Source organism: Procambarus clarkii, chromosome 45, assembly GCF_040958095.1.
Source record: "Procambarus clarkii isolate CNS0578487 chromosome 45, FALCON_Pclarkii_2.0, whole genome shotgun sequence".
NCBI classification, from domain to species: domain Eukaryota; kingdom Metazoa; phylum Arthropoda; class Malacostraca; order Decapoda; family Cambaridae; genus Procambarus; species Procambarus clarkii.
This window is the reverse complement of record NC_091194.1, coordinates 12764128-12791065: the sequence shown is the minus strand read 5'-3', so window position 1 is coordinate 12791065 and position 26938 is coordinate 12764128. Positions and strand designations below refer to the sequence as shown.

General features: G+C 47.3%; 2 protein-coding genes across 2 annotated transcripts; one reads left to right on the top strand and one right to left on the bottom strand.

The window, feature by feature from the left end:
• Positions 1 to 1113: 1113 nt before the first annotated feature.
• LOC138350472 (uncharacterized) lies at positions 1114 to 14904 on the top strand. The gene is made up of 4 exons (XM_069301434.1): positions 1114 to 1325; positions 4738 to 4975; positions 13035 to 13390; positions 14164 to 14904. Exons 1-4 carry the CDS (start codon positions 1114 to 1116, stop codon positions 14168 to 14170), a joined length of 813 nt encoding a protein of 270 aa, XP_069157535.1. The 3' UTR covers positions 14171 to 14904.
• Positions 14905 to 20395: 5491 nt separating this feature from the next.
• Positions 20396 to 21250, bottom strand: LOC138350424 (putative leucine-rich repeat-containing protein DDB_G0290503). The gene has a single exon (XM_069301060.1). It carries the CDS (start codon positions 21248 to 21250, stop codon positions 20396 to 20398), a length of 855 nt encoding a protein of 284 aa, XP_069157161.1.
• Between the last annotated feature and the right edge of the window lie 5688 nt (positions 21251 to 26938).

The window sequence follows — 26938 nt, the reverse complement described above, 5'->3', positions numbered from 1 at the left end:
CCACCTAGAAAGGTAACGATACCCACCTAGAAAGGTAACGATACCCACCTGGAAAGGTAACGGTACCCACCTAGAAAGGTAACGATACCTACTTAGAAAGGAACGATACCCACCTAGAAAGGTAACGATCATACAATATCCTGATCGAACGATTTTGAATCAAAACGTTAAGGGACTAAATTCTACGGAGGAACAAACCAATGTTTCACGTGTTTGCTCCTTCAGCGAGGTCACATGATAGCAAGGTCACATGATAGCGAGGTCACACGATAGCGAGGGAACATGATAAATAGTGACAGCAACGACTGAGAGGACACACAGAAAACAATGATAGAGCGCATGATAGATAGCAAAAACAAAGATAGCTAGAACAATGCTTGATAGCGAGAACATTGTTAGATAGCTAGAGCACATGATAGATTGTTGTTAAAATTCGCTACCTGGAACAAAGTTCCAAGTAGCACGGGCTATGGTGAGCCCGGAAACATGATAGATAACGGGAGTAACGGGATCGTGCCAATTGTAATATTAATATAATGTCAATTATTATTATTTTTATCATTATTATTATTATTGTTTTCGCTCGTGGATAGAATTCAGGGTAGAAAGGGAGTTGGTGTGTTTGTCTGTACCTGTTGATTAGCTGTGTTTGGGACAAATTTTGTTTACAGATCAATTTAAACATTATAATACGCTCATGAACGCATACGCACGTACTGATATGTACATACTTGTGAACGCATGCGCGCACGCACACACACACACACACACACACACACACACACACACACACACACACACACACACACACACACACACACACACACAAGCCGGATACTCTCTATCTGCTCAAGAAGCAAACTCTTTAGTCTTCACTTTCCTCCTGTATCTTCCCCCTTCCTTCTCGCACATTACCTACACTTTCCTCCCTCCCCTTCCTTCCCACCTTCTTTCCTCTCTCCCTATCTCTAATCGCTCTTTTATTAATCACTCTATTCCTTCCCCTTATCCCCCCTTTTATTACCACTAAAACAGAGTTGCCACCATTACCATAGTATTATTACCATTTATTCTATTGTAACTAACTTCTCTCCAACACTCTCTCCCACAGTGATGGTGTCGTTGAGGGCGATCGTGTTGGCGCTGATGGGTGTGGTGCCAGTGGCATGGTGCCTCTCCCTGGAAGGGGGTCGAGGCCCCTCACTCCGTCCCCTCTCGCTCCCTCACCGCCTCACCCCTCGAGATATGCCTGAAGAAAATTACCAGCCCATCCTGTCCCGTCAAGTGGGAAGGGAACCCTCCCCTGCTGCATCTAATCTCAACAGGTGAGAGGGAGGGAGGGAAGAGAGAGAGAGAGAGAGAGAGAGAGAGAGAGAGAGAGAGAGAGAGAGAGAGAGAGAGAGAGAGAGAGAGAGAGAGAGAGAGAGATGGGAAGGGAACTATCAGGGAGAAAGCACCAAGCCAGTGCGACTATATATAGCATTGGGAAGGGGTCAGGACAAGGATTTGGAATGGGACGGGGGGAAGGAATGGTGCCCAACCACTTGGACGGTCGGGGATTGAACGCCGACCTGCATGAAGCGAGACCGTCGCTCTACCGTCCAGCCCAAGTGGTTGGGCAGAGAGAGAGAGAGAGAGAGAGAGAGAGAGAGAGAGAGAGAGAGAGAGAGAGAGAGAGAGAGAGAGAGAGAGAGAGAGAGAGAGAGAGAGAGAGAGAGAGAAAGAGAGAGAGAGAAAGAGAGAGAAGGATTATGAGAACGGACTGCCGGAACAGTGCCCATCTACCACTGGCAATCGAACGCCAACCCGGAAAGAAACAAGGCTGTCACACTACCGACCAACAACCCAAGTGGTTGAGGGTTGACCCGCTGAAGCTATTCAAATTGTCCTCCAAACTTCCGTAGGAATAAACATCCCATCCACCCTTTAGACCCGAACCATGGACCCCACTCGTGTAAGGCCAACAGCTCTCCCGACCGAGCTATTGAGTAGCCTTCATAAGGAAACTTTCCTAATTACGGATCACACGGCCTCACACGTCTGGGGTTCGCGACTCGAGTCTCCTAGCACCCAGGTCAATGGAAGGCTATTTAATCACATCCTCTGATGAACCGTCATTTCTCAGACAGAAAAAAATCAGATGATTCCCACATTGATGTAATTGACTTCCAGTGTCAAAGGCGCCAATTTTCTGATTCAAACCGAAAGAGAAAATGGATTTTTGTGTCTTTTATAAATAACGTCACTGTCGCGATGGAGGGGAAAAAGGGACGAAAACTTTATATTTTTAGGCTATTGTTTCCCCCAAGGTGACAAGAGCCGGGGAAAACGTGAGGTCTTTTTTAATAAAAGTGAAGGGCTGTCAGGGATATTTTCGGAAACATACAGAAGTTGGAAACGAAAAGCTGCACTCAAACAAGCGCTCGCACTCAAACAAGCGCTCCTACTCGCTCAAACAAGCGCTCCTACTCGCTCAAACAAGCGCTCCTACTCGTTCAAACAAGCGCTCCCACTCAAACAAGCGTTATCCTCAAACAAGCATCACTCTCAACAAAGTTTTCCGTGATGGGGTGGTGCACAGTAATATAAATTCTTCCTCATTCGTGTGTGTGTGTGTGTGTGTGTGTGTGTGTGTGTGTGTGTGTGTGTGTGTGTGTGTGTGTGTGTGTGTGTGTGTGTGTGTGTGTGTGTGTGTATGTGTGCGTGTGTGTGTACTCAAGTAAATGTGCTTGCGAGGGTTGAGCTCTGGCTCTTTGGTCCCGCCTCTCAACTGTCAATCAACTAATGTACAGGTTCCTGAGCCTACTGGGCTCTATCATATCTACACTTGAAACTGTGTATGGAGTCAGCCTCCACCACATCACTGCCTAATGCATTCCATCTGTTAACTACTCTGACACTGAAAAAGTTATTTCTAACGTCCCTGTGGCTCATTTGGTTACTCAGTTTCCACCAGTTTCCCCAATGTTCGCGTACCACTCGCGTTAAACAGTTAATCTTTATCTACCCCATCAATTCCTTTGAGAATTTTGTAGGCAGTGATCATGTCTCCCAGAATTTTGTAGGTAGTGATCATGTGTCCTCCAGTGTCGTGAAGTTCAGTTCCAGCAATCTTTCCTCGTAGCTCATTCCTCTCAGTTCGAAACCCCTGGGAGAGTCCCACTCGTCACCGTGACGCCCTCAATCCTGACCTCCTCCTGCTGACCCCAGAAGGGCGTGCCCTCGTGGGGTCAGCAGGAGACCCCACAAGGTTGCAGGAGGCCGTGCACGACCTGTCACCAGGGCGTGCACCTCTGCCCACCTCCCTGCACGGCCGCCACCCTCATGCCGACCACAGTGTTTCTCTTCTTGCTGACACGACTTTTTATCCTTTCTGAAAAGGAGAAAAACTCATGACACCATTTAGTCATGAGTTTTACTATGAATAAATCACTCCCCCCCCCTGGCATAACTTCTTTAATACAATCTTAGCTTTCCTCGGAATGAGATTAATCCTGGCTATTAGCCGGGTCCAGGAGCTTGACCCCCACTGTGGCCTTTGACCTCCCTCGGGTCCAACTTGGGAGACCCGACACGTTAGTATCAGTCCCCCTTCATCACTGCCTTAATGGAACCACCAATTATAAACTTTCCATTCCCCTTTTCTCTGGTATATATATATATATATATATATATATATATATATATATATATATATATATATATATATATAATTAAATTAGTGCTGTCGGAGACAGGAAGCCTGCAGATATATGCATACTTTAGGCTTGTATCGCGTCCCACCAGGGTCGAACTGCCGACCTTCCCACTCTTTGCAACCCCTCAACAGTTGCCTAACTCAACAACTTACTGTCAGGTGAACAGAGTCATTAGGTGAAAGGAAACGTGCCCAACCCTTTCCGTCCCACCCGGGAAGCGAAGCCAGATTCCCTGATTGTGAGTCGAGAACGGAGGCATCCATCACCACAACCAACCAATAGTGAATACAATTAATCCCTAAGTGAATCCGAGAACTTTTTTTCAGATAAATGGAAGGAAAAGTTGGAGATGGGCGTAAAGTGGGAGAGAGCGAGCAATTAGGGAAAGTTGTGAAGTGAGGTGTTGGTCCAAGTTTGAGCCGCTGTTGAGTGACAGGAAGCTGAATAGTGAGCGGCGGGTTGAGGGCCAGAGTGGCCAGGGCTGAGAGGAGGGAGGCTGGCCAGTGGGACAAGAGGGGAGGGAATTCTTAGGGGGAAAGCGCCTTAAGCCATTACCACTATATAGCACTGAGTCAGGATAAGGATTTGGGATGGGACGGGGTAGGAAGGAATGGTGTCCAATCACATGGATGGTCGGGGATTGAACGCCGACCTGCATGAAGAGAGACCGTCGCTCTGCCGTCCAGCCCAAGTGGTTGGACAGATGGCATTAGAGAGGCTGTAAGATGACAACAAGCAGGCTGAGAGAATGAAGATGGGAGGACGGTAAAGAATAGTAATAACAGAGACTATTCTCACACAGAATAATGTGAAACAAGACAAGTGAAAAACCCCGACCCCTACCAACACTTTATTGTCACACCCACCCCACCACACCCCTCCACCCCCACCACACCCCTCCACCCCCACCACACCCCTCCACCCCCACCACACCCCTCCACCCCCACCACACCCCTCGACCCCCACCACACCCCTCCACCCCCACCACACACCACCCATCACCTCACTCACCCGTCTCGCTGCTCTCCCTGGCCTGCAGGTACGACGAGAACGACATTCTAAGGGAACTGGACGACCCCAACTCGCAGGCCGCAGCCTACCGCCTCCAGCGGGTGCTCTCCGAGGCCGTGGGTGGTGCCGAAGGCCCTAACGACCTGGCTATTGCCTCTTCGTCGCCAGCAGCAGCAGCAGAGGAAGGAGTAGCGAGTCCAGATGACTACTTGCTCCTTGACCCTCGCTATTACCTGCTTTGGGAGTACTTAAACCAAGGAGACGAGGTAAGGTTTTTGATTGGTTTCTTTAGAAGTTTTTAGTTTGTAATCACTTCTACGTACTCCACAGATATACTGGCTTCGAATTAGAGTCTTTTTGTTTTTTTTACTTTTGTAGAGTATTGATAATCATTTTAACCCAATTATTATTATTATTATTATTATTATCACTACTAATTTTATTATTAGTCAAAGCCACAGTAAGAGAAAGCGTTAAACCGAAATGGCTTCTATAGCACTTGGAAGGGATATGTGATAGACTAAATACTGGGACGTGAGGGCAGACTTAGCCAGCGTGACTATTCAGCACTTGAGAGGGACAAGGGGACATTAAGGTGCTGGGATATGGGAACGGGCTCAAGAGTCCAACAACCTGGACCGTCGGGGATCGAACGCCGACCTTGCAAGAGGGAAGGTCGTCGCTCTACCGACCAGTCCAAGTGGTTGGAAAAACTATTGTGTGAAGTTCATGTTCTGGTTAAATAATGCGTTCTTCTGAATAAAATATTTTCCCTCATGAGGACTGGAGATGTTGTGATGAGACGTGGGTGAGGTGTGAGTGTGGGGCTGTGATTGTGAGGTGTGAGTGTGGGCTGTGTTGGTGAGGTGTGAGTGTGGGCTGTGTTTGTCAAGTCTGGGTGGGGGTGAGAATGTTTGTCGGGGGTTCTGTGGGCGGGGGCTGGGTGATTCGGTGGGAGCCAGATAGTGTGGATGGAAGCCAGGTAGTGTGGGCGGGAGCCAGGTAGTGTGGGCGGGAGCCAGGTAGTGTGACTATAAGACCCAGTCAATAACCCTCCCACAAGGACCCCCAGGTGTGTCATGAGGGGTGATACACAAGGACCAGTGAGGAGCAGCAATATCAACAGGCAGTAACAACACCAGGCTCTAGAAACTAACTCCACCACAACTATTCTCAATAATTAATTCCCCAGAATTGAACAAAATAAGTGAATTTAATTTCAACAATGACGTAAAAGTGAGTCACAATAACGTGGCTAAAATATGATGACCAGACCACACACACTAGAAGGTGTGGTGGATCGAAAGATCGACTTTCCAAGTCGATCGACTTGAGAATGGTCCAGGTCGGACCGAAACGTCGTCGTCCCTTCATCTTCTAGTGTGTGGTCTGGTCATCAACGTAAAAGTGACTTAAGACGATTGCAAACAAGCACTTATAAGTGATCTTCTGGTTCCCGGAACTGGTGAGAACTGCATAATACAAATTCAAGGATTTTTATCCATTCTAAGAAATACATCGAAAACGTGTTTTTAAAAATAATGTTTTTATTTTGTAGCGCTTCGAGGTCACAAAGATTCGGACGTCTCTTTAGTTCACTTCCAGAAAAGGAAAACTTTCAATTACATTTTCTGGGGAGTAATTAGAGATGCAAATTAGGAGCAATTACAGTATTCTATAAGAGCAGGGTCCAAAACCCGAGAGAAGTATGTATCCTCCACATCACAGCTGATGCTCTTTAAACAAGCCTAGTCTATCCTATCCTATCCTAATCTAACTTAACCCACCCCAACCTAACCCGAACTAACCCATCTCGACCTAACACCAACCCAACCTTACAAAACCTACCGTAACCCAATTTAATGTAACTCAACATATCCTAATCTAACCTAACCCTTCCTTATCCAACCGACCGTAAGCCAACCTACTCTAACTCAACGTATCCACGTCTAACGTAACGTAAATATGAGAAAATGTTGTTTATATAGTGTGACGAGGTGTGTGACGACTGTGACGTCACTGTGTCCATGTGGGTACAGGTGTTAGACCCTACTGGTCAGTAAGGCAATTACTGCTGTTCTTGCCCTGCTGTTCCTCGTATAAGGCCCTGCTGGCCCTGCTGGCCCTGCTGGCCCTGCTGGCCCTGCTGGCCCTGCTGGCCCTCCTGCAAGGTCCTGCTGGAGTTGGAGGCTTCCTCTTGGCTATTCAGGGGCGTGGAAATGGAAGAGGGAGGGGGAGTGCAAGGCAGTATAGGCCTCTGACAGTAGCTGACATGAAAGTTGCCATCCAAGAGGCAGGCGAGAACGAAGGTCTAACGCATCACATGTTCGACTAGATACACGCCTCCATGGCACTGTAGAAAGTGCCACCTACCTACACCCACGAGAAAGTGCCACCTACCTACACCCACGAGAAAGTGCCACCTACCTACACCCACGAGAAAGTGCCACCTACCTACACCCATGGGACAGTGCCACCTATCTACACCCACGAGAAAGTGCCACTTACCTACACCCACGAGAAAGTGCCACCTACCTACACCCACGAGAAAGTGCCACATATCTACACCCACGAGAAAGTGCCACTTACCTACACCCATGGGACAGTGCCACCTACCTACACCCACGAGAAAGTGTCTCCTACCTACACCAATGGGGAAAGTGCCACCTACCTACACCCACGAGAAAGTGCCACCTACCTACACCCACGAGAAAGTGCCACATATCTACACCCACGAGAAAGTGCCACCTACCTACACCAATGGGGAAAGTGCCACCTACCTACACCCATGGGGAAAGTGCCACCTACCTACACCCATGGGGAAAGTGTCACCTACCTACACCCATGGGGAAAGTGCCACCTACCTACACCCATGGAGAAAGTGCCACCTACCTACACCCATGGAGAAAGTGCCACCTACATACACCCATGGGGAAAGTGCCACCTACCTACACCCATGGGACAGTGCCACCTACCTACACCCATGGGGAAAGTGCCACCTTACTCCAGAAGCAAATTCTTAACTTCGTTTCCAGTTGGAAAGTTCCCAATAAACAGTCAGCAAAATCCATGAAAAGAATTTGGCAAATTTAGACAATTTCACAGATCCGTCCGAAACGCACCGAACCAACATTATATGTAACATTCCAGGATTATATTATAATGAATTTTTACCACTTTCCACCTCTCTTTTATATATTTGTTAAGAGTTGAAGGGAAAGTTCAAAAGCTGATTTTAAATTAGATTTCATAAAGTGTTAAAAGTATTTATTATAACTATGCCAAGCTTCGGTTATCTAGCATATATATGTTTGATATAGCGGGGTGAAGATAACAACACTTTTCGTACCTTGAGATATCCTCGCTGCCCGAGGCATAGAAACTAATTATGAGAAGTTAATGGTGGTCATGCACAACGGAGAGAGAGAGAGAGAGAGAGAGAGAGAGAGAGAGAGAGAGAGAGAGAGAGAGAGAGAGAGAGAGAGAGAGAGAGAGAGAGAGAGAGAGATAGAGAGATAGAGAGAGAGAGTCAACTTTGATAATGACTCAAACAATACTGCTTAGATTGCCAATTCCGCGAACGAGAGATTATTTTCTTGACTATTTCTTCTTATATAATTACTTTTTCTCTCCCTACTCTTCCCCCTCCCTCCCCCCCCCCACAACTTCCTACTTCCTACTTATCCCCTCTACCTTCTTCCCCTGGGCCGCCCCTTATACTTCCCACCTTCTTAGCATCCCTTCACACTTATACCCAATACACTAACGCCTCAACCTTAATATCTCCCCGTCTCTGATAGTTGCGTCCCCTCATACTGTGACGCAGTGACGCAAGGAAGGGATGGTTCAGGCGGGCAGGGAGGCAGACAGGAAGACAGGAAGGCAGACAGGGAGGCAGGCAGGGAGGCAGGCAGGCAGGGAGGCAGACAGGAAGACTAGAAGGCAGAGAGGCAGGCAGGTAGGCAGACAAGAAGGCAGGCAGGCAGGCAGGCAGGCAGGCAGGCAGGCAGGCAGGCAGACAGACAGGCAGGCAGGCAAACAGGCAGGCAGGCAAACAGGCAGACAGGCAGGCAGGCAAGCAGGCAGGAAGACAGGCAGGCAGCCGTAGCTGTCTACGATGATAGATTGCCTGAAGGAAGTATCCATAATGGAATTCCAAGATCATTTATGGGCTCAACCGCTACGCTTTCCAACACCTGTCACTCATCCACACGTCATCCAGGGAGATTATCCAGCTGGGGAGGAGGGGGGGAGGAGGATTATCCTGATGGGGTGAGAGGTAGGATTATTCTGGGGTGGTTTTGAGGTGAGGGGAGGGGAGGGGAGGGGGAGTTCCAGGTGGGGTGAGAGGGGGAATTATCCAGCAAATGTAAAATGAGAGTTTTTTAAATGTAAATTAAAGCAGGTTCCCAATATATAGATGTGTGAGGTAGGTGTAAGGTAGAGGCAGGTGTGAGGTAGGAGGTGTGAGGTAGCAGCAGGTGTGAGGTAGTAGCAGGTGTGAGGTAGGAGGTGTGAGGTAGAGGCAGGTGTGAGGTAGCAGCAGGTGTGAGGTAGCAGCAGGTGTGAGGTAGCAGCAGGTGTTAGAGATGGTGCTTGTTACTGTCCCTCACCATATACTCCCTCATCATCTCCCCCATCGTAGGAGGGTTACCATGGCAACAACACACGTCATAAAGAACTACAGTGGTGGACACTAGTCAAGAATGATTGCTTGTACTCACCTAGTTGTGCTTGCGGGGGTTGAGCTCTGCTCTTTCCGCCCGCCTCTCAACTGTCAATCAACTGTTACTAATTACTATTTGCTTTATCTACACACACACACACACACACACACACACACACACACACACACACACACACACATACACACACAGTCCGGTGTATGGTTTAGGCAGTAATGTGGTGGAGGCAGACTCCATTCACAGTTTCAAATGTAGATTAGATATACCCCAGTAGGCTCTAGAATCTGTACACCAGTTGATCGACAGTTGGGAGGCGGGACCAATGAGCCAAAGCTCAACCCCCGCAAGCTCAACTAGGTGAGTACAGTTGCTGGAAGAAGGCTAATGTGGTGCCAATTTTCAAGAAAGGAGATAGGGAAGTGGCACTTAACTACAGACCAGTGTCGCTCACAAGCATCCCTTGCACAGTGCTTGAAAGAATTATAAGGTTAAGACTAGTTGCACACCTGGAAAGAATTAGGTTTTTAAGTAAACAACAACAACACAGCTTCAGAGAAAGGAAATCATGCCTGACGAACTAGTTTTAGAATTAGATAACGAAAATAAGGCAAGACAGAGAAGACTGGACAGATTGCATATTCCTGGACAGTCGAAAATCCTTTGATACAGTACCACACAGGTTACTTGAGAGGCAAATACATACAAACACACATACAGAGGCACCTGTATGTGTGCCTCTCAGAAGAGAGGCACACATACAAACTTGAGAAGCAGGCAGGAATAGGCGTCAACGCATTACCATGGGTAAGGAATTACCTAACGGACAGATCTCAGAGAGTGACAGTGAGGGGCGAGGAGTCGCACTGGCGTAGAGTAGCAAGGTGCCTCAAGGATCGGTGCTGGGACCCATTCTATTTCTCATATATGTGAACGACTTGACTGCAGGAGTTGAGTATAATATCTCGATGTTTGTAGATGATGCAAAACTAATGAGGAGGGTTGAGACATATAAGGATTGTTAGATTCTCCAGGATGACTAACAGGTTGCACTGCAGAGCTGGTCCGAGAAATGGCTGCTAGAGTTCAACAGCAGCACGTGCAAGGTGATAAAAATGGGATTAGGAGCCAGGAGACCTAAAAGCCTATACACGGTGAAGGGAAACTACCTCCCTATAACGACTAGAGAAAACTCCTGGAAGTGGACATAACACCCAATCTAACTCCAGACGCTCATATAAATAGGATAACGTCAGCTGCTCATACAACCGTTAAGTACCCATCAACGGCTGTTAAGTACCCATCAGCAACCGTTAAGTACCCATTAACTTCCGTTGTGAACCAATCAACATCCGTGAAGAATCCATCAACATCCACCAGAATCCACCAATATCCACAACCCAAATCCCACTTCACAACCACCAATCGCCATTCAGTAAGGACTAGACTCGACATCAATACCACCAACAATTCCATCCTAATCTTTAATTCCATTTCGCAGAAGAGCCATTAACATTTCCGCAAAGACCGCTAGAATCCCCAGCCGGACCTTATCCGGCCAGGAGCCCGATATTCACTCGCCCGGCTAACTTGGCGGACACCTCACAAGAAGCCGTAAAACGCCCATAAAACCGGCAGTGTATTGCACTGGGACTTACGGGCTCGCCATAGCCCGTGCTACATGGACACTTCGTTCTGAGTAGCTAAATCTAAAACAACAACAACAACACTGGGCGTTATTTAAAGCAGATAAATCAAAACACGTTGTGAGGAGGGCAAGAGGTGGCGCTAATGAGAATGGTGACCACCTCCTCGGACTCCTGAGAACTACGGGCTCACCATAGCCTGTGCTGCTTGCAACTTTTTGTTCCAAGTAGCGAATCTTTAACAACAACAACAACTGGGACTTCACCTTGGCTTGGATGTAGGAATTTGGATGCGTGGGTGAGTTTAGGGATGCGTGGGTGAGTGTAGGGATGAGTGGGTGAGTGTAGGGATGGGTGGGTGAGTGTAGGGATGAGTAGGTGAGTGTAGGGATGAGTGGGTGAGTTTAGGGATACGTGGGTGAGTGTAGGGATGGGTGGGTGAGTGAAGGGATGAGTGGGTGAGTGTAGGGATGGGTGGGTGAGTGAAGGGATGGGTGGGTGAGTGTAGGGATGAGTGGGTGAGTGTAGGGATGGGTGGGTGAGTGTAGGGATGCGTGGGTGAGTGTAGGGATGCGTGGGTGAGTGTAGGGATGAGTGGGTGAGTGTAGGGATGGGTGGGTGAGTGTAGGGATGGGTGGGTGAGTGTAGGGATGAGTGGGTGAGTGTAGGGATGGGTGGGTGAGTGTAGGGATGGGTGGGTGAGTGTAGGGATGAGTGGGTGAGTGTAGGGATGGGTGGGTGAGTGTAGGGATGGGTGGGTGAGTGTAGGGATGGGTGAGTGAGTTTAGGGATGAGTGGGTGAGTGTAGGGATGGGTGGGTGAGTGTAGGGATGGGTGGGTGAGTGTAGGGATGAGTGGGTGAGTGTAGGGATGGGTGGGTGAGTGTAGGGATGAGTGGGTGAGTGTAGGGATGGGTGGGTGAGTGTAGGGATGGGTGGGTGAGTGTAGGGATGGGTGAGTGAGTTTAGGGATGAGTGGGTGAGTGTAGGGATGGGTGGGTGAGTGTAGGGATGGGTGGGTGAGTGTAGGGATGAGTGGGTGAGTGTAGGGATGGGTGGGTGAGTGTAGGGATGAGTGGGTGAGTGTAGGGATGGGTGGGTGAGTGTAGGGATGGGTGGGTGAGTGAAGGGATGAGTGGGTGAGTGTAGGGATGAGTGGGTGAGTGTAGGGATGGGTGGGTGAGTGTAGGGATGAGTGGGTGAGTGTAGGGATGGGTGGGTGAGTGTAGGGATGGGTGGGTGAGTGAAGGGATGAGTGGGTGAGTGTAGGGATGGGTGGGGTGAGTGTAGGGATGAGTGGGTGAGTGTAGGGATGGGTGGGTGAGTGTAGGGATGGGTGGGGTGAGTGTAGGGATGGGTGAAGAGGTGCAAGGTGGTGGAGAGAAGCAGCAAGGAATCTATCTAGGAAACAATCTATTTTTCCATTTCACAGAAGAGGCTTCGAACTCCCAGGTTTCCTAACCCGATATATTTAATGGTTTCTTCAGCACCCACACTCTCCTTAAAATTAGTTGTGTAAATGTGTTGGTCAACTACTGACATGTTAACGAGACGTAGAGTTGATTTGTATGTGGATACCGCGGGTTGACGGGTTGACATTGGCTGTCAACCACTGTCAACCCCGAGGAGCAGCCCCGAGGAGTGGGGGGGCTGTGGCTCACTATACCAGAGTGCCACAGACGTGTTTGTATCTAATAAGATCACGGAGAATGCAGCTTGAGACAGCGGCGCCGACAAAGAATATCTATTTGTATTTCCAATAGAAAAGCGGAACGGAGATTGCATTTGGAGCGGGTTTAAGACACAATTGTCTGTGTATATGTGTAGATGAGTGGAGGGTGAGAGAGCTTAGAGGAGGGAGGGAGGGAGGGCTTAGTGGGGGATGAGAAAACTTAATGCAGATACGGGAGGAAGTGTGGAACATGTCCATAACATTATACATGTAAAACATTCTTATTAGTAATATGTTAAACCACGGGTCTTTCTTTTATTGAGCAGGCCACTGGCACCAGCAGCAGCAGCGGCAGGAGGATCAGGAACAGCCGAAACATCAACAGCAGTAGTCCCAGCAGCACCAACATCCTCGATAACAACACTATGGTCAAGAGGACCTGGACAAAAGGACCTGGCCGACGAGGGACCTCCGGTCTCTCCCTCTCCATCGACGCCTCGATGAAGGTGCTACGACAGGCGCTCTACCTAGAGATGGCCCGCAAGAAGCAGCGTCAGCAGATGCAGAGAGTTCAGCACAACCAGAAGCTATTAAACGACATCGGCAAGAGGGACGTGACGCAGCAGATACAGCAGGAGAGACCACAGCATCAGCAGCAGCAGCAGCACCAGCAGCAGCTGAGGTTGGTCTAGTGAAGACACCTGAGTCTCCCGTTCTTGTCCACTGTCTCTGAAGGAATGTCTCCCTCTTTGTGTACAGTCACCGAGGGAGAGTATCCCCTCTTGTGTACTGTTTCTAAAGGAGTTTCCCCAATGTGCACAGTCACTAAAGTAGTTTCTCCCCCTTTGTGTACAGTCTCCCCCCTCCTACACACTCCTCTCTCTCTCTCTCTCGGCAAGAGTGAGAGACGTTGAGGATTTCTTCGCCGACTCCTCGTTCCGTCGAGTCTTGACATCACTTAACATTACACCAGCAGGCTTACACTAAACTTATAAAGGATGTGGTTCACAGTCAAGGCTTAGTGATCATGGGCCAGATTCACGAAGCAGTTACGCAAGTACTTACGAACCTGTACATCTTTTCTCAATCTTTGACGGCTTTGTTTACAATTATTAAACAGGTAATGAGCTCCGAAGCAACAGGAGGCTGTTTATAACAATAACAACAGTTGATTGGGAAGTTTTCATGTTTGTAAACTGTTTAATAAATGTAAACAAAGCCGTCAAAGACTGAAGAAAGATGTACACGTTCGTAAGTAGTTGCGTAACTGCTTCGTGAATCTGACCCTATGTCTTCAAAATGTTTTAAGAAAACTCGTTTTTCTTGTTCTTCCTCCTCGTCTATAACAAATATTGATAATAGACGCTGTAGTAGTGACGGTAATATTATTAGTTGTGTCTGTATGTGATGGCCATAGTTATTGCTTAGTAAAAAACAGTATCTTTTACTTTCCAGGAAGTAAATGAGCCGTGCACCACTAGACGAGGTTGTGGTGGCCCTTCCAACGACCGAGCACCTCCTGGCAGGCAGCGCTGACGGTGGTCCGGGAGTCACGTCTCGACGACCCTTCAAACTACCGCCAGTGGTGATTCAGAGCGCTCCTCCGCCAGAGGAACTCCTTGGCATTCATATATACCTCCCACGGGATCACCTCCGCTGCTCTGTGGACATCTGTAACCAAGGAACCTGTCGTATCCTGCCTACTGACGAAGGAGGCCTCTCCTTCCTTCGCAAAGTAGACTCCAATCGGGCTTGAGATGAAACAAAGCCACTTAATATTTGTTCTCTCTTTGGTCTACGTCTCATAATATTTCCTGTTGTATAGGATCCAATATTATATTAATTACACAGGCCGATACCCTTTTCCCAATACCCTATAACACACCTCGACTCTACCTCTGCCGTAGCATCTGTCCCCCACTATACCCCCCTGCGGGCATGAGTTGTATACAGATATTTTTGTATAGCTCAAAGCGAATTGGCCCTTAACAAGTATATACAATATACATATATATATATATAGTGAAATATCAAAGAATAAAAAAAATGGAGTCGCTTTAGAAAGAGAGAGACAGCGGCGTCTATATGTTTGAGGAAGGTTCGGTGTTATTTATAAGAATCACCAATGCAAATATTTATGTAAATATATATAAAATTTAAATAAATCTGACTGCTGGTCGCTCCTCCACTGAATAAGCCTGTGTTTCCTGGTTCCTATACCACCACCACCTATACCACCACCACCTATATCACCACCACCTATACCACCAGCACCTATATCACCCGCCCTCACCCTCCTCCTTGGAATGTTCACACACACACATACACACACACGCACACACGCACACACACACACACACACACACACACACACACACACACACACACACACACACACATACACACACACACACACACACACACACACACACACACACACACACACACACACATATACGTTTTATGAAACAAATAAATGCGTTTTTTACACACAACGAAAGATACAAACAATAGGGAAGACATTCATAAAATAATGACTCGAACGAATATATATGAACTAACTTGTCCATTTTTGATTCTCTATAACTTAACTCTAAGTAATATTTATCAAAGCATACGTGTGTGTGTGTGTGTGTGTGTGTGTGTGTGTGTGTGTGTGTGTGTGTGTGTGTGTGTGTGTGTGTGTGTGTGTGTGTGTGTGTGAATCACCTGTACCCACAAGGTGAGAATCAGGAAGAGAGTGACAAAGAAAGATGACAAACTCTGGCCTCCCACGCCATCACCCAAGACTGGCCAGCCTCCCACGCTATCACCCAACACTGGCCAGCCTCCCACGCCAGCACCCAACACTGGCCAGCCTCCCACGCCAGCACCCAACACTGGCCAGCCTCCCACGCCAGCACCCAACACTGGCCAGCCTCCCACGCCATCACCCAACACTGGCCAGCCTCCACCTCCACAGAGGAAGGTCACCTACCTTATCAACCTAACCTTCCCTAACCCTGAAAAAAACACAACGTAACCACGGCGCATAGTTTCGTTGTTAGAACGTTCTCACCTTGTAACAATAACGTTATGACAACGAAAATATACGTCGTAAAAACGTAGAATACCTGTGGTCTCTAGTACCACACCTGGGGGGGAGGTCTTGTGCCACACCTGGGGGGTCTCTTGTACCACACCTGGGGGGTCTCTTGTACCACACCTGGGGGGTCTCTTGTACCACACCTAGGGGTGTCTTGTACCACACCTGGGGGGTGTCTTGTACCACACCTGGGGGGGGGGTCTTGTACCACACCTGGGGGTCTTGTACCACACCTGGGGGGTCTTTTGTACCACACCTGGGGGGTGTCTTGTACCACACCTGGGGGGGTCTCTGGTACCACACCTGGGGGGTCTCTGGTACCACACCTGGGGGTCTCTTGTACCACACCTGGGGGTCTCTTGTACCACACCTGGGGGTCTTGTACCACACCTGGGGGGTCTTGTACCACACCTGGGCGATCTCTTGTACCACACCTGGGGGTCTTGTGCCACACCTGGGGGTCTCTTGTGCCACACCTGGCCTGCACTACCACACCTGGCCTCCACTACCACACCTGGCCACCACTACCACACCTGGCCACCACTACCACACCTGGCCTGTACTACCACACCTGGCCACCACTACCACACCTGGTCGCCACTACCACACCTGGTCTCCACTACCACACCTGGCCGCCACTACCACACCTGGTCTCCTCTACCACACCTGGCCACCACTACCACACCTGGTCTCCACTACCACACCTGGCCTCCACTACCACACCTGGCCTTCACTACCACACCTGGCCACCACTACCACACCTGGCCTCCACTACCACACCTGGTCGCCACTACCACACCTGGTCTCCACTACCACACCTGGCCGCCACTACCACACCTGGTCTCCACTACCACACCTGGCCTCCACTACCACACCTGGTCGCCACTACCACACCTGGTCTCCACTACCACACCTGGCCGCCACTACCACACCTGGCCACCACTACCACACCTGGCCTCCACTACCACACCTGGCCTCCACTACCACACCTGGCCTCCACTACCACACCTGGCCTCCACTACCACACCTGGTCTCCACTACCACACCTGGTCTCCACTACCACACCTGGCCACCACTACCACACCTGGCCTCCACTACCACACCTGGCCACCACTACCACACCTGGCCTCCACTACCACACCTGGCCTCCACTACCACACCTGGCCACCACTACCACACCTGGCCTCCACTACCACACCTGGCCTCCACTACCACACCTGGTCTCCACTACCACACCTGGTCTCCACTACCACACCTGGCCTCCACTACCACACCTGGCCTCCACTACCACACCTGGCCTCCACTACCACACCTGGCCACCACTACCACACCTGGCCTCCACTACCACACCTGGTCTCCACTACCACACCTGGTCTCCACTACCACACCTGGCCACCACTTCCACACCTGGTCTCCACACCTGGCCTCCACACCTGGTCTTCTGCCTTATCAAAATCGTCATAATTCTTAACCTTTGGATAAATATATTAATTCTTTCTTTCCTTTAATTTTCTTACGTAATATTATTTTTTGTTATAATAATTGATGTTATTGTTATTGTCTCTTTATTGTTTCGTTATTAACGTTATTAAAAAAATTATTGATATAGTATTTTATATTTTTTTGCTTTATTATTATTATTATTAATTTGTTGCTACTGTTGTTATTATTTTATAATATAAATTTTTATTAATTTTTATATTACGAATATAATTATTATTATAAAAATTAAACCTTTTATAACTAATTTTTATTAGTTTATTTCTACCATTATTATTAGGCTTAGTGATAGTATTTTTATTTTCAGTGTTATTTAACATTATTTACTGCTATTTTGTTGGTTGCTACACTGGTCATATTATTGCATATTATTATAACTGAATTATTTGATCTATTATATGTTATAGAATCACAACACAGTTCCTGGTTGTGGGTGGGGGGGGGAGGGGGGCTCGCTCCATCCCCCCTCCTCTCTCTCTCTCTCTTCCTCTACCCCCACCACTCTCTCTCCTCTTCCATCTTGCTCCCCCTCTCCCAAATATCCCCTCTCTTTCCCAATCTCCCCCCCTCATCCCCCCTTTTTCCCAATCTCACCTATCTACACCCCTCCCCCCACTCTCCTTCCCTCTCCCTCTCCCCCCCCCTTCCCACACTCTCCCCCTTCCAGAAAATGTAATATTCTCAAGGTCACTAAACTGTTGTACTATGGTGCCTGAACTTAACCAACCCCAGGACCCACGAACAAAAAACGGGACATCACCTAAATTTCGCGATGCCGCTGGCATTGTTAGTAACATCAGTTTTTGGCCTTAGGGAAATTATACGTCATAATGCGTCATAATTAGGAGGATGGGTGGGAATAAAACATTTAAATAACTCTACGGAAGACATATCCACGATTTCAGACTTCATGAAAATTGGTTTATACCAATTGAAAATTGCTAAACGGTAGGTAGGCATATAGGTGGAATTGAGGACAACTCCGACTGACCTATGACATTCACACACACCCTACGTGTCGTCTTGAAAAGTTGGGAGACTTTCCAAGCGTCTGACCTCCTACTTGGGACAGACAGACAGACATCCTATTTTATACCTATCAAATAATTTTGTTATAGAACCATGATAAAAGAATTTTGTTATAGAAACATGATCAAATAATTCTGTTATAGGACCATAAACACAATAATGTTCTAAAACTTTATTTTCTTACATTTTCATCATTTTAATTGTTTTTCTAAACCATTTTCCTACAGTTGCAGATGTTCTGACAGTGAGATCACTGTAAACGCTCACCTCGTGTCTGACAGATCATCCACAGTGGGTTATTGCACGAGCTCCTCAACATTGGTCAACACAATTTGCCAATTTTCTTCACACACAGACACTCACACTCACACACACTCACACACACACACACACACACACACACACACACACACACACACACACACACACTCACACACACACACACACACACACACACACACACACAGTGTGTGTGTGTGTGTGTGTGTGTGTGTGTGTGTGTGTGTGTGAGTGTGTGTGTGTGTGTGTGTGTGTGTGTGTGTGTGTGTGTGTGTGTGTGTGAGTGTGTGTGTGTGTGTGTGTGTGTGTGTGTGTGTGTGAGAGTGTGTGTGTGTGTGTGTGTGTGTGTGTGTGTGTGTGTGTGTGTGTGAGTGTGTGTGTGTGTGTGTGTGTGTGTGTGTGTGTGTGCCCACAAACACACAAGCACCCACATATCATTCCAACCCATCGTGGCTCATCCCACCCATTCCCCCAACATATCCCCGGTGCCCAAAAGGTTCCACACTCCCCAACCCACACCGCTCTATATGAGGCTGAAACTTACCTTCTTCCCCTCCCACACCTCAATACCCTCCCGTTTCTCTGTTCCATATTCCCCATTCCACGGTGATAAGCATCCTACCCACAGGCAACGACAGGCGTTTAATGGAGATAAATATTGGGGGAGGGAGGGGGGACCTTTGACAAGCTGCCGGCTTCCTGCTCCCGTCAAGGCCAGCAGATAGGGTGGCCCCTAAGGTAAATTCAGGTAAATATTCTAGCTAGGGTCGCGAGGCATGAAGCCCTTATCCAGTTAGGGCTCTCAGACCGTATTTTTGTTATCTTACAACATACCCTCCAATCATGCCCAACCGCTTGAATTGGTTAGTCGACCGGCGGCCTCGCTTCTTGTGCGGGTCGCTGTTCGATCCCCGACGTTTGCAGTTGCACAGGCAGCATATCCTTCCTTCCGTCATATCCCTGCTCCTTATCCTCACATCCCTTCCAGGTGCTATATAGCCAAACTGACTTAGTGCTTTCTGCTAATCTTATCCTATAAGATTAGCAGATCCTATCCTATCTTATAATCTGCTAAACCTTATCTTCGTGAGTTCATTCCCATCACGGCTTTGATTATAGAAATAGTAAATATACTTTATACAGATGAAGAGTCACATTAACGTGGCTGAAGTATGTTGACCAAACCCCACACTAGAATAAGAAGAGACGACGTCGTTACGGTCCGTCCTGGACCGTTATCAAGTCGATTGTGACGACCGAAACGTCGTCGTTTCGGTCGTCACAATCGACTTGATAACGGTCCAGGACGGACCGTAACGACGTCATCTCTTCATATTCTAGTGTGGGGTTTGGCCAACAGTAAATATACTTTATTCTGACTGGCGATGATTCTGTGCATATTTTCGTGCTTTCTCCTAATGATCAGAAGTTGTTTTGGCTTTGGCTGATTGCTGGATACCATTCCCGCTCTGCTCTGTGATTGGTTCAGTGGATGCACGTATCTCTCTTCTAACTGGTAGACTCGGTATTAGCTTTACAAGCTGATTGGTGGAAGTATTCCTGTGCTACCCTGTAATAGGGGGGAACGACCCCTTCCCCAGCTGGCACAAGGTCTTCAAGTAATCTACGATCCAGGTGGTCAACGTTGCAACTCTAATTATATACTCATTTGTCAAGATTAGCCCGAGGGGCATATAAGGCTTGCCACTCTGGTCTTATGCTATACCACGTTAAATTATATATTGAATAAGCCACGGAATGTCATGCTATACAACGCCACTTGCTATTGAACTGTCAGCTCCAGTAACGAGTTCCAATGAATTCCTCCTTTGTGTTACTGAACTCCTCAATTGTGTTATTGAAATCGTCCCTTGTGTTATCGAACTCCTCCATTGTGTTATCGAACTCCTCCATTGTGTTATCGAACTCCTCCATTGTGTTACCGAACTCCTCCATTGTGTTATCGAATTCCTCCATTGTGTTATCGAACTCCTTTCTTGTGTTATCGAACTCCTCCATTGGGTTATCGAACTCCTCCATTGTGTTATCGAACTCCTCCATTGTGCTATCGAACTCCTCCATTGTGTTATCGAACTCCTCCATTGTGTTACCGAACTCCTCCATTGGGTTATCGAACTCCTCCATTGTGTTATCGAACTCCTCCATTGTGCTATCGAACTCCTCCATTGGGTTATCGAACTCCTCCATTGTGTTATCGAACTCCTCCATTGTGTTATCGAACTCCTCAATTGCGTTATCGAACTCCTCTATTGTGTTATTGTACTCTTCCATTGTGTTATCAAACTCCTCCATTGCGTTATCGAACTCCTCTATTGTGTTATCGTACTCTTCCATTGTGTTATCAAACTCCTCTATTGTGTTATCGAACTCCTCCATTGTGTTATCGAACTCCTCCATTGTGTTATCGAACTCCTCCATTGTGTTATCGACCTCCTCCATTGTGTTATCAAACTCCTCCATTGTGTTATCAAACTCTTCCATTGTGTTATCGAACTCCTCCATTGTGTTATCGAACTCCTCCATTGTGTTATCGAACTCCTCCATTGTGTTATCGAACTCCTCCATTGTGTTATCGAACTCCTCCATTGTGTTATTGAACTCCTTCATTGTGTTATCGAACTCCTCCATTGTGTTGTATAAATGTGCACAAAAATATGCGCCTAAAAACATAATTATTATCCTATTCCAGAAAATATAAATATATCTTTACATAAGAGGTAAACTCCCATTCATAAGAACTTCTCCCCCAAAGTAGCCGTTCATGTTAAACTTATAAGGTAAATTCATACTTATAAGATAAACTTACAAAGGGTAAACTATTAAATAACGTGTGTGGTACACACACAATGAGGTACATTAATGAGTCAACTATTGTTCTTGACAGTAACTACTATTAATAGGGTCAACTATTACCTAGTGTAGAAGACTTTTCACTTAAGTGTAATCAGCTGCCACTCAAATGTATCAACACGAGATGCGAGTAATCTACACACTCATACGGTAAACAGCTCCTGGAGTCTCTCTAACGGGCTCACCATAGCCCGTGCTACTTGGAACATTGAGTTGCAAGTAGCTGGTTCTATAACAACAACAATCCTGGGGTCTAAATGCCACACTTGGTTATACCCAGACTCTATAGTAGTGTCATCTGAACCCCCAACATGACTCTGTAAGCTCTAGCTCTCTCACTAGAGTAGGTGTGACGCCCCCTCTCTAAAAAAAGATTCGAATAGAGTATTCAAAATAAAACATGGATCCTGTGTCAATTCCTAGCCACGCCGTTGGGCAGGAGTGCAGGTCGGCCGAGAAGGCTCGTTGTCATTCAACCTTTCGTATGTGTAGATGGAATTAAATAAAGTTAAACGGTATTTAGTTTGTACAACGTTTTCTATTTTTACCTGTGCTTATATTGCTTGTTGTATATATGGATGATATGACATGACTGTTGCACGTGCGGTTCCCTCGAGTGCCTTTTATTCCCTTCTCTGAGACTCTGGGTCCTCACTAACCCAACCACATGAGGTACTCCTCAACTCTATGACCCCTTAGAGGATTCGAACCCAGGCCGCCAGGCGTCTCCCCACCAACAGCAGCGGTACCATGACCACTACACACAACGCGCCACGAGTGTTGGTTATCTTGACATGATTTCGGGGCTTAGCGTCCCCGCGGCCCGGTTCTCGACCAGGCCTCCTTTTTGTTACAGAATTGGTTGGTTACACAATATAAGTACCATGACCAATTAGCAGCACTTATAGACGATCGCTGGTGCAGTGTACTCACCTAGTTGTGCTTGCGGGGGTTGAGCTCTGGCTCTTTGGTCCCGCCTCTCAACTGTCAATCAACTGGTGTACAGGTTCCTGAGCCTATTGGGCTCTATCATATCTACACTTGAAACTGTGTATGGAGTCAGCCTCCACCACATCACTGCCTAATGCATTCCACCTGTTAACTACTCTGACACTGTTTCTGTTTACTTTTTGAGAACATTACCAAACTTGCAAGTATGGCAACTGCCACAACTAGCAACTATGGCAACTGCCACAACTATCAACACGCCAAACACACACCGATACTACAACGTTGGTACAACGTTCGAACAAGTTTTTACACCTCCTACCCAGTTATAACAACTAATATAACAAGTTGTAACAACGTTCTAATACATCATAAACACGTTAAGCCAAGATGTAACAACTTTATTACAAGTTGTAACAAGCGGAAAATAGAGACAGTTTCGGTTTGTGTTTCCAGGGAAGTATGGCAACTGCCACAACTAGCAGGTATGGCAACTGCCACAACTAGCAAGTATGGCAACTGCCACAACTAGCAAGTATGGCAACTGCCACAACTAGCAAGTATGGCAACTGCCACAACTAGCAACTATGTCAACTACCACAACTAACAACTATGTCAACTGCCACAACTAGCAAGTATGGCAACTGCTACAACTAACAAGTATGGCAACTGTCCCAACTAGCAGGTATGGCAACTGCCACAACTATCAAGTATGGCAACTACCACAACTAGCAAGTATGGCAACTGTCACAACTAGCAAGTATGGCAACTGTCCCAACTAGCAGGTATGGTAACTGTCACAACTAGCAACTATGGCAACTGCCACAACTAACAATATGGCAACTGTCACAACTAACAATATGGCAACTGCCACAACTAGCAACTATGGCAACTGCCACAACTAGCAAGTATGGCAACTGCCACAACTAGCAATATGGCAACTGACACAACTAGCAAGTATGGCAACTACTACAACTAGCAAATATGGCAACTGCCACAACTAGCAAGTATGGCAACTGCCACAACTAGCAAGTATGGCAACTACCACAACTAGCAAGTATGGCAACTACCACAACTAGCAAGTATGGCAACTACCACAACTAGCAAGTATGGCAACTACCACAACTAGCAAGTATGGCAACTACCACAACTAGCAAGTATGGCAACTACCACAATTAGCAAGGTGGTAGACGCAGGAGCCAAGGTAGAGTGGTTCACCTCAAGGTTTACCGTTAGCGGGACAGGAAGCCTGTTAGGTTTATCAACGTCCCAAATAACCAACTAGCTGACTTTCCCCGGGATGCAAACCGTAACAGTTGGCCAGCTCCCGGGTACCTATTTACTGCTAGGTGAACAGAGACATCAGGATACGTTGCCCAAAAGCTTCAGTTCTGCCGCAGGGAAGCGAACCCACGATCAACATGACGGGAGGTTAATGGCCGGCTGACTACTCCGCTGCTGTATGTAGTCAAAGGTAATGTAACCTTTGTTATGTAACCTTTGTAATATACCAAAGGTAACCGAAGCACCACTGGCCCCTGGGCATCAGCTAAGATGCATATAACATGTTAGTTGATAGGCTGGTTGCATATATCATGTTGAGCTAATATATCCAGCTTTACTCAGCAAATAAATCCTATTATTAATATTTAAACAACGTGCCACAACTAGAGAGCAATTGGAGCCTACAATTGGTACTGAGGTGTCAAAGGTGAGGGTGCCTGCCAACCAATGAGACAGGCTGGCAATTTTCGGTCACGTTGCTAAGCGTCTCCTGATTGGTAGAACGTTTGATTTTTACCCAATCATATGACTCCAATACCTTATAACCATTTTTTTAGTCAAATAGTCACGTGGAGATGCTGTTGTTATCGTGATAACAACAGCATCATATGATACTCAAGCGTTATCTTTCTTGACAAAAGAATAGTTTGAAATAATTAACAACCAATTGATTACTTAAATTACTTTAACCACACCACACGTTAGTGAAACCAGACATTTGCTAACAGTGGCGTGTGTGTGTGTGTGTGTGTGTGTGTGTGTGTGTGTGTGTGTGTGTGTGTGTGTGTGTGTGTGTGTGTGTGTGTGTGTGTGTGTGTGCATACAAAGTAAGTATGGTGATAGGCCAGACACCGGCAGAATTATAATATAATTAGTGGCAACACACCACACTACCCCAAACCACTACACCACACACTACACTACACCACTACCCCACACCACTACACCACCACACTACACCACACACTACACCACACCACCACACCACACCACTACACCACACCACTACACCACACCACACCACACCACACACTACACCACACCATCACACCACTACACCACACCACACCACACCACACCACACCACTACACCACCACACCACCACACCACACCACTACACCACACTACACCACCACACCACACCACACCACACACCACACCACACACCACACCACACACTACACCACACACCACCACACCACACACTACACCATCACACCACTACACCACACCACACTACACCACACACCACCACACCACACACTACACCATCACACCACTACACCACACACCACCACACCACACACTACACCACACCACACTACACCACACCACACTACACCACACCACACACCACACCACACCACCACACCACACACCACACCACACCACTACACCACACTACACCACCACACCACACCACACCACACACCACACCACACACCACACCACACACTACACCACACACCACCACACCACACACTACACCACACACCACACCACACACTACACCACACCACCACACCACACACTACACCACACACTACACCACACACCACACCACCACACCACACACTACACCACACACCACTACACCACACACTACACCACACACCACACCACCACACCACACAGTATAAGGCCCCATAACATCACGTACTCCAGGGTAACTGGGCCCACACACAATATAAGCTGATACACAACAATCAATGAGCCCAAAGTAGTCCAACAAACACACAATGTAATGACGTTATTACGTTGTTACAACGTGCTGTGGCAACGTAAACAGTGATCACGTTGTCAGTTTGCAGAGATAAATATATATTAATCTATCTTGAGGTTATCTTGAGATGATTTCGGGGCTTTAGTGTCCCCGCGGCCCGGTCCTCGACCAGGCCTCCACCCCCAGGAAACAGCCCGTGACAGCTGACTAACACCCAGGTACCTATTTTACTGCTAGGTAACAGGGGCATAGGGTGAAAGAAACTCTGCCCATTGTTTCTCTCCGGCGCCCGGGATCGAACCCGGGACCACATGATCACAAGTCCAGTGTGCTGTCCGCTCGGCCGACCGGCTCCCCCGGCTCTAGTGCAGTCTATTGCGTTTGTCACATGTATTCCTACTATACCCAAATAAAATCAACATTGCGAACTCAACTTCCCAGAAACATATGTATGGTTGGATAGGTAACTATAGTGTAATCAACTAGGGTGAAAATGGGTAACATTAAAGCCAGTAAAACCAATCAGACTTCTTAATGACTACATTTATCTCAAATTCCCGACCGTCCAAGTGGTTGGGCACCATTCCTTTCTCCCCCGTCCCATCCTAAATCCTAATCCTCACGTTCCTTCCAAGTGCTATATAGTCGTAATGGCTTGGCGCTTTCCCCCTGATAGTTTCTTCCTTACCTTTATCTCAGAAAATCCAATTATCTGGATGCTTAGTGGAAGATAACAACAATCAATCTAATCACCAGCTCATTGCTCTGCAATTATTGTGGTGGGCGGACTCCTGTACTGACGCTCCGTCATCTCTACCCAATACTTTCCGATTAACCAATAATCCAATAACCATCTGGACTTTCTGGAGTCCATCATAGTCTCCTTGATCCACGGGATGAGGTACCTATTATAGGTATAGGTTAAGTAATAATTGTAATTAAGAAGCAAAAAAAATGCTTATCTTAACATACTAAGAAGGTTAGGTAAGGTCGGTGTTTTCTATGAAGCTTTTCAAGATAAACTAAAATATTCACAATAAATTAGTATGTCACATATGCATTTATTTAATAAGTCAATATTGACTGTACGAAAGTGCGAGAACGGGTTGGATGGTTCCTCTGAGTGGTAGGACGGAAGCAATTATCAAGGGAAAGGGCCAAGCCATTATGGCTATACAGCACTTGGAAGTGGTCAGGATAAGGATCAGATATGGGACGGGCGGAAGGAATGGTGTCCAACCACTTGGACGGTCGGGGATTTGAACGCCGACCTGCATGAAGCGAGATCGTCGCTCTACCGTCCAGCCCAAGTGGTTGGACGGCCTCTGAGTGGTAGCTGGTTATGGACACTCAGAGCTTGACGTGTTTCAAACAATTCGACCGAGGTTCAACTAAATGACATGACGAAAGCACTCAATATGTCCAGAGCCCTTTGACCTATACACTTTACAAGCAGCTTGAGCACACTTTCTTGAGGGTGGTTAATGGAGATGATCCAGCCCTGCAGGAT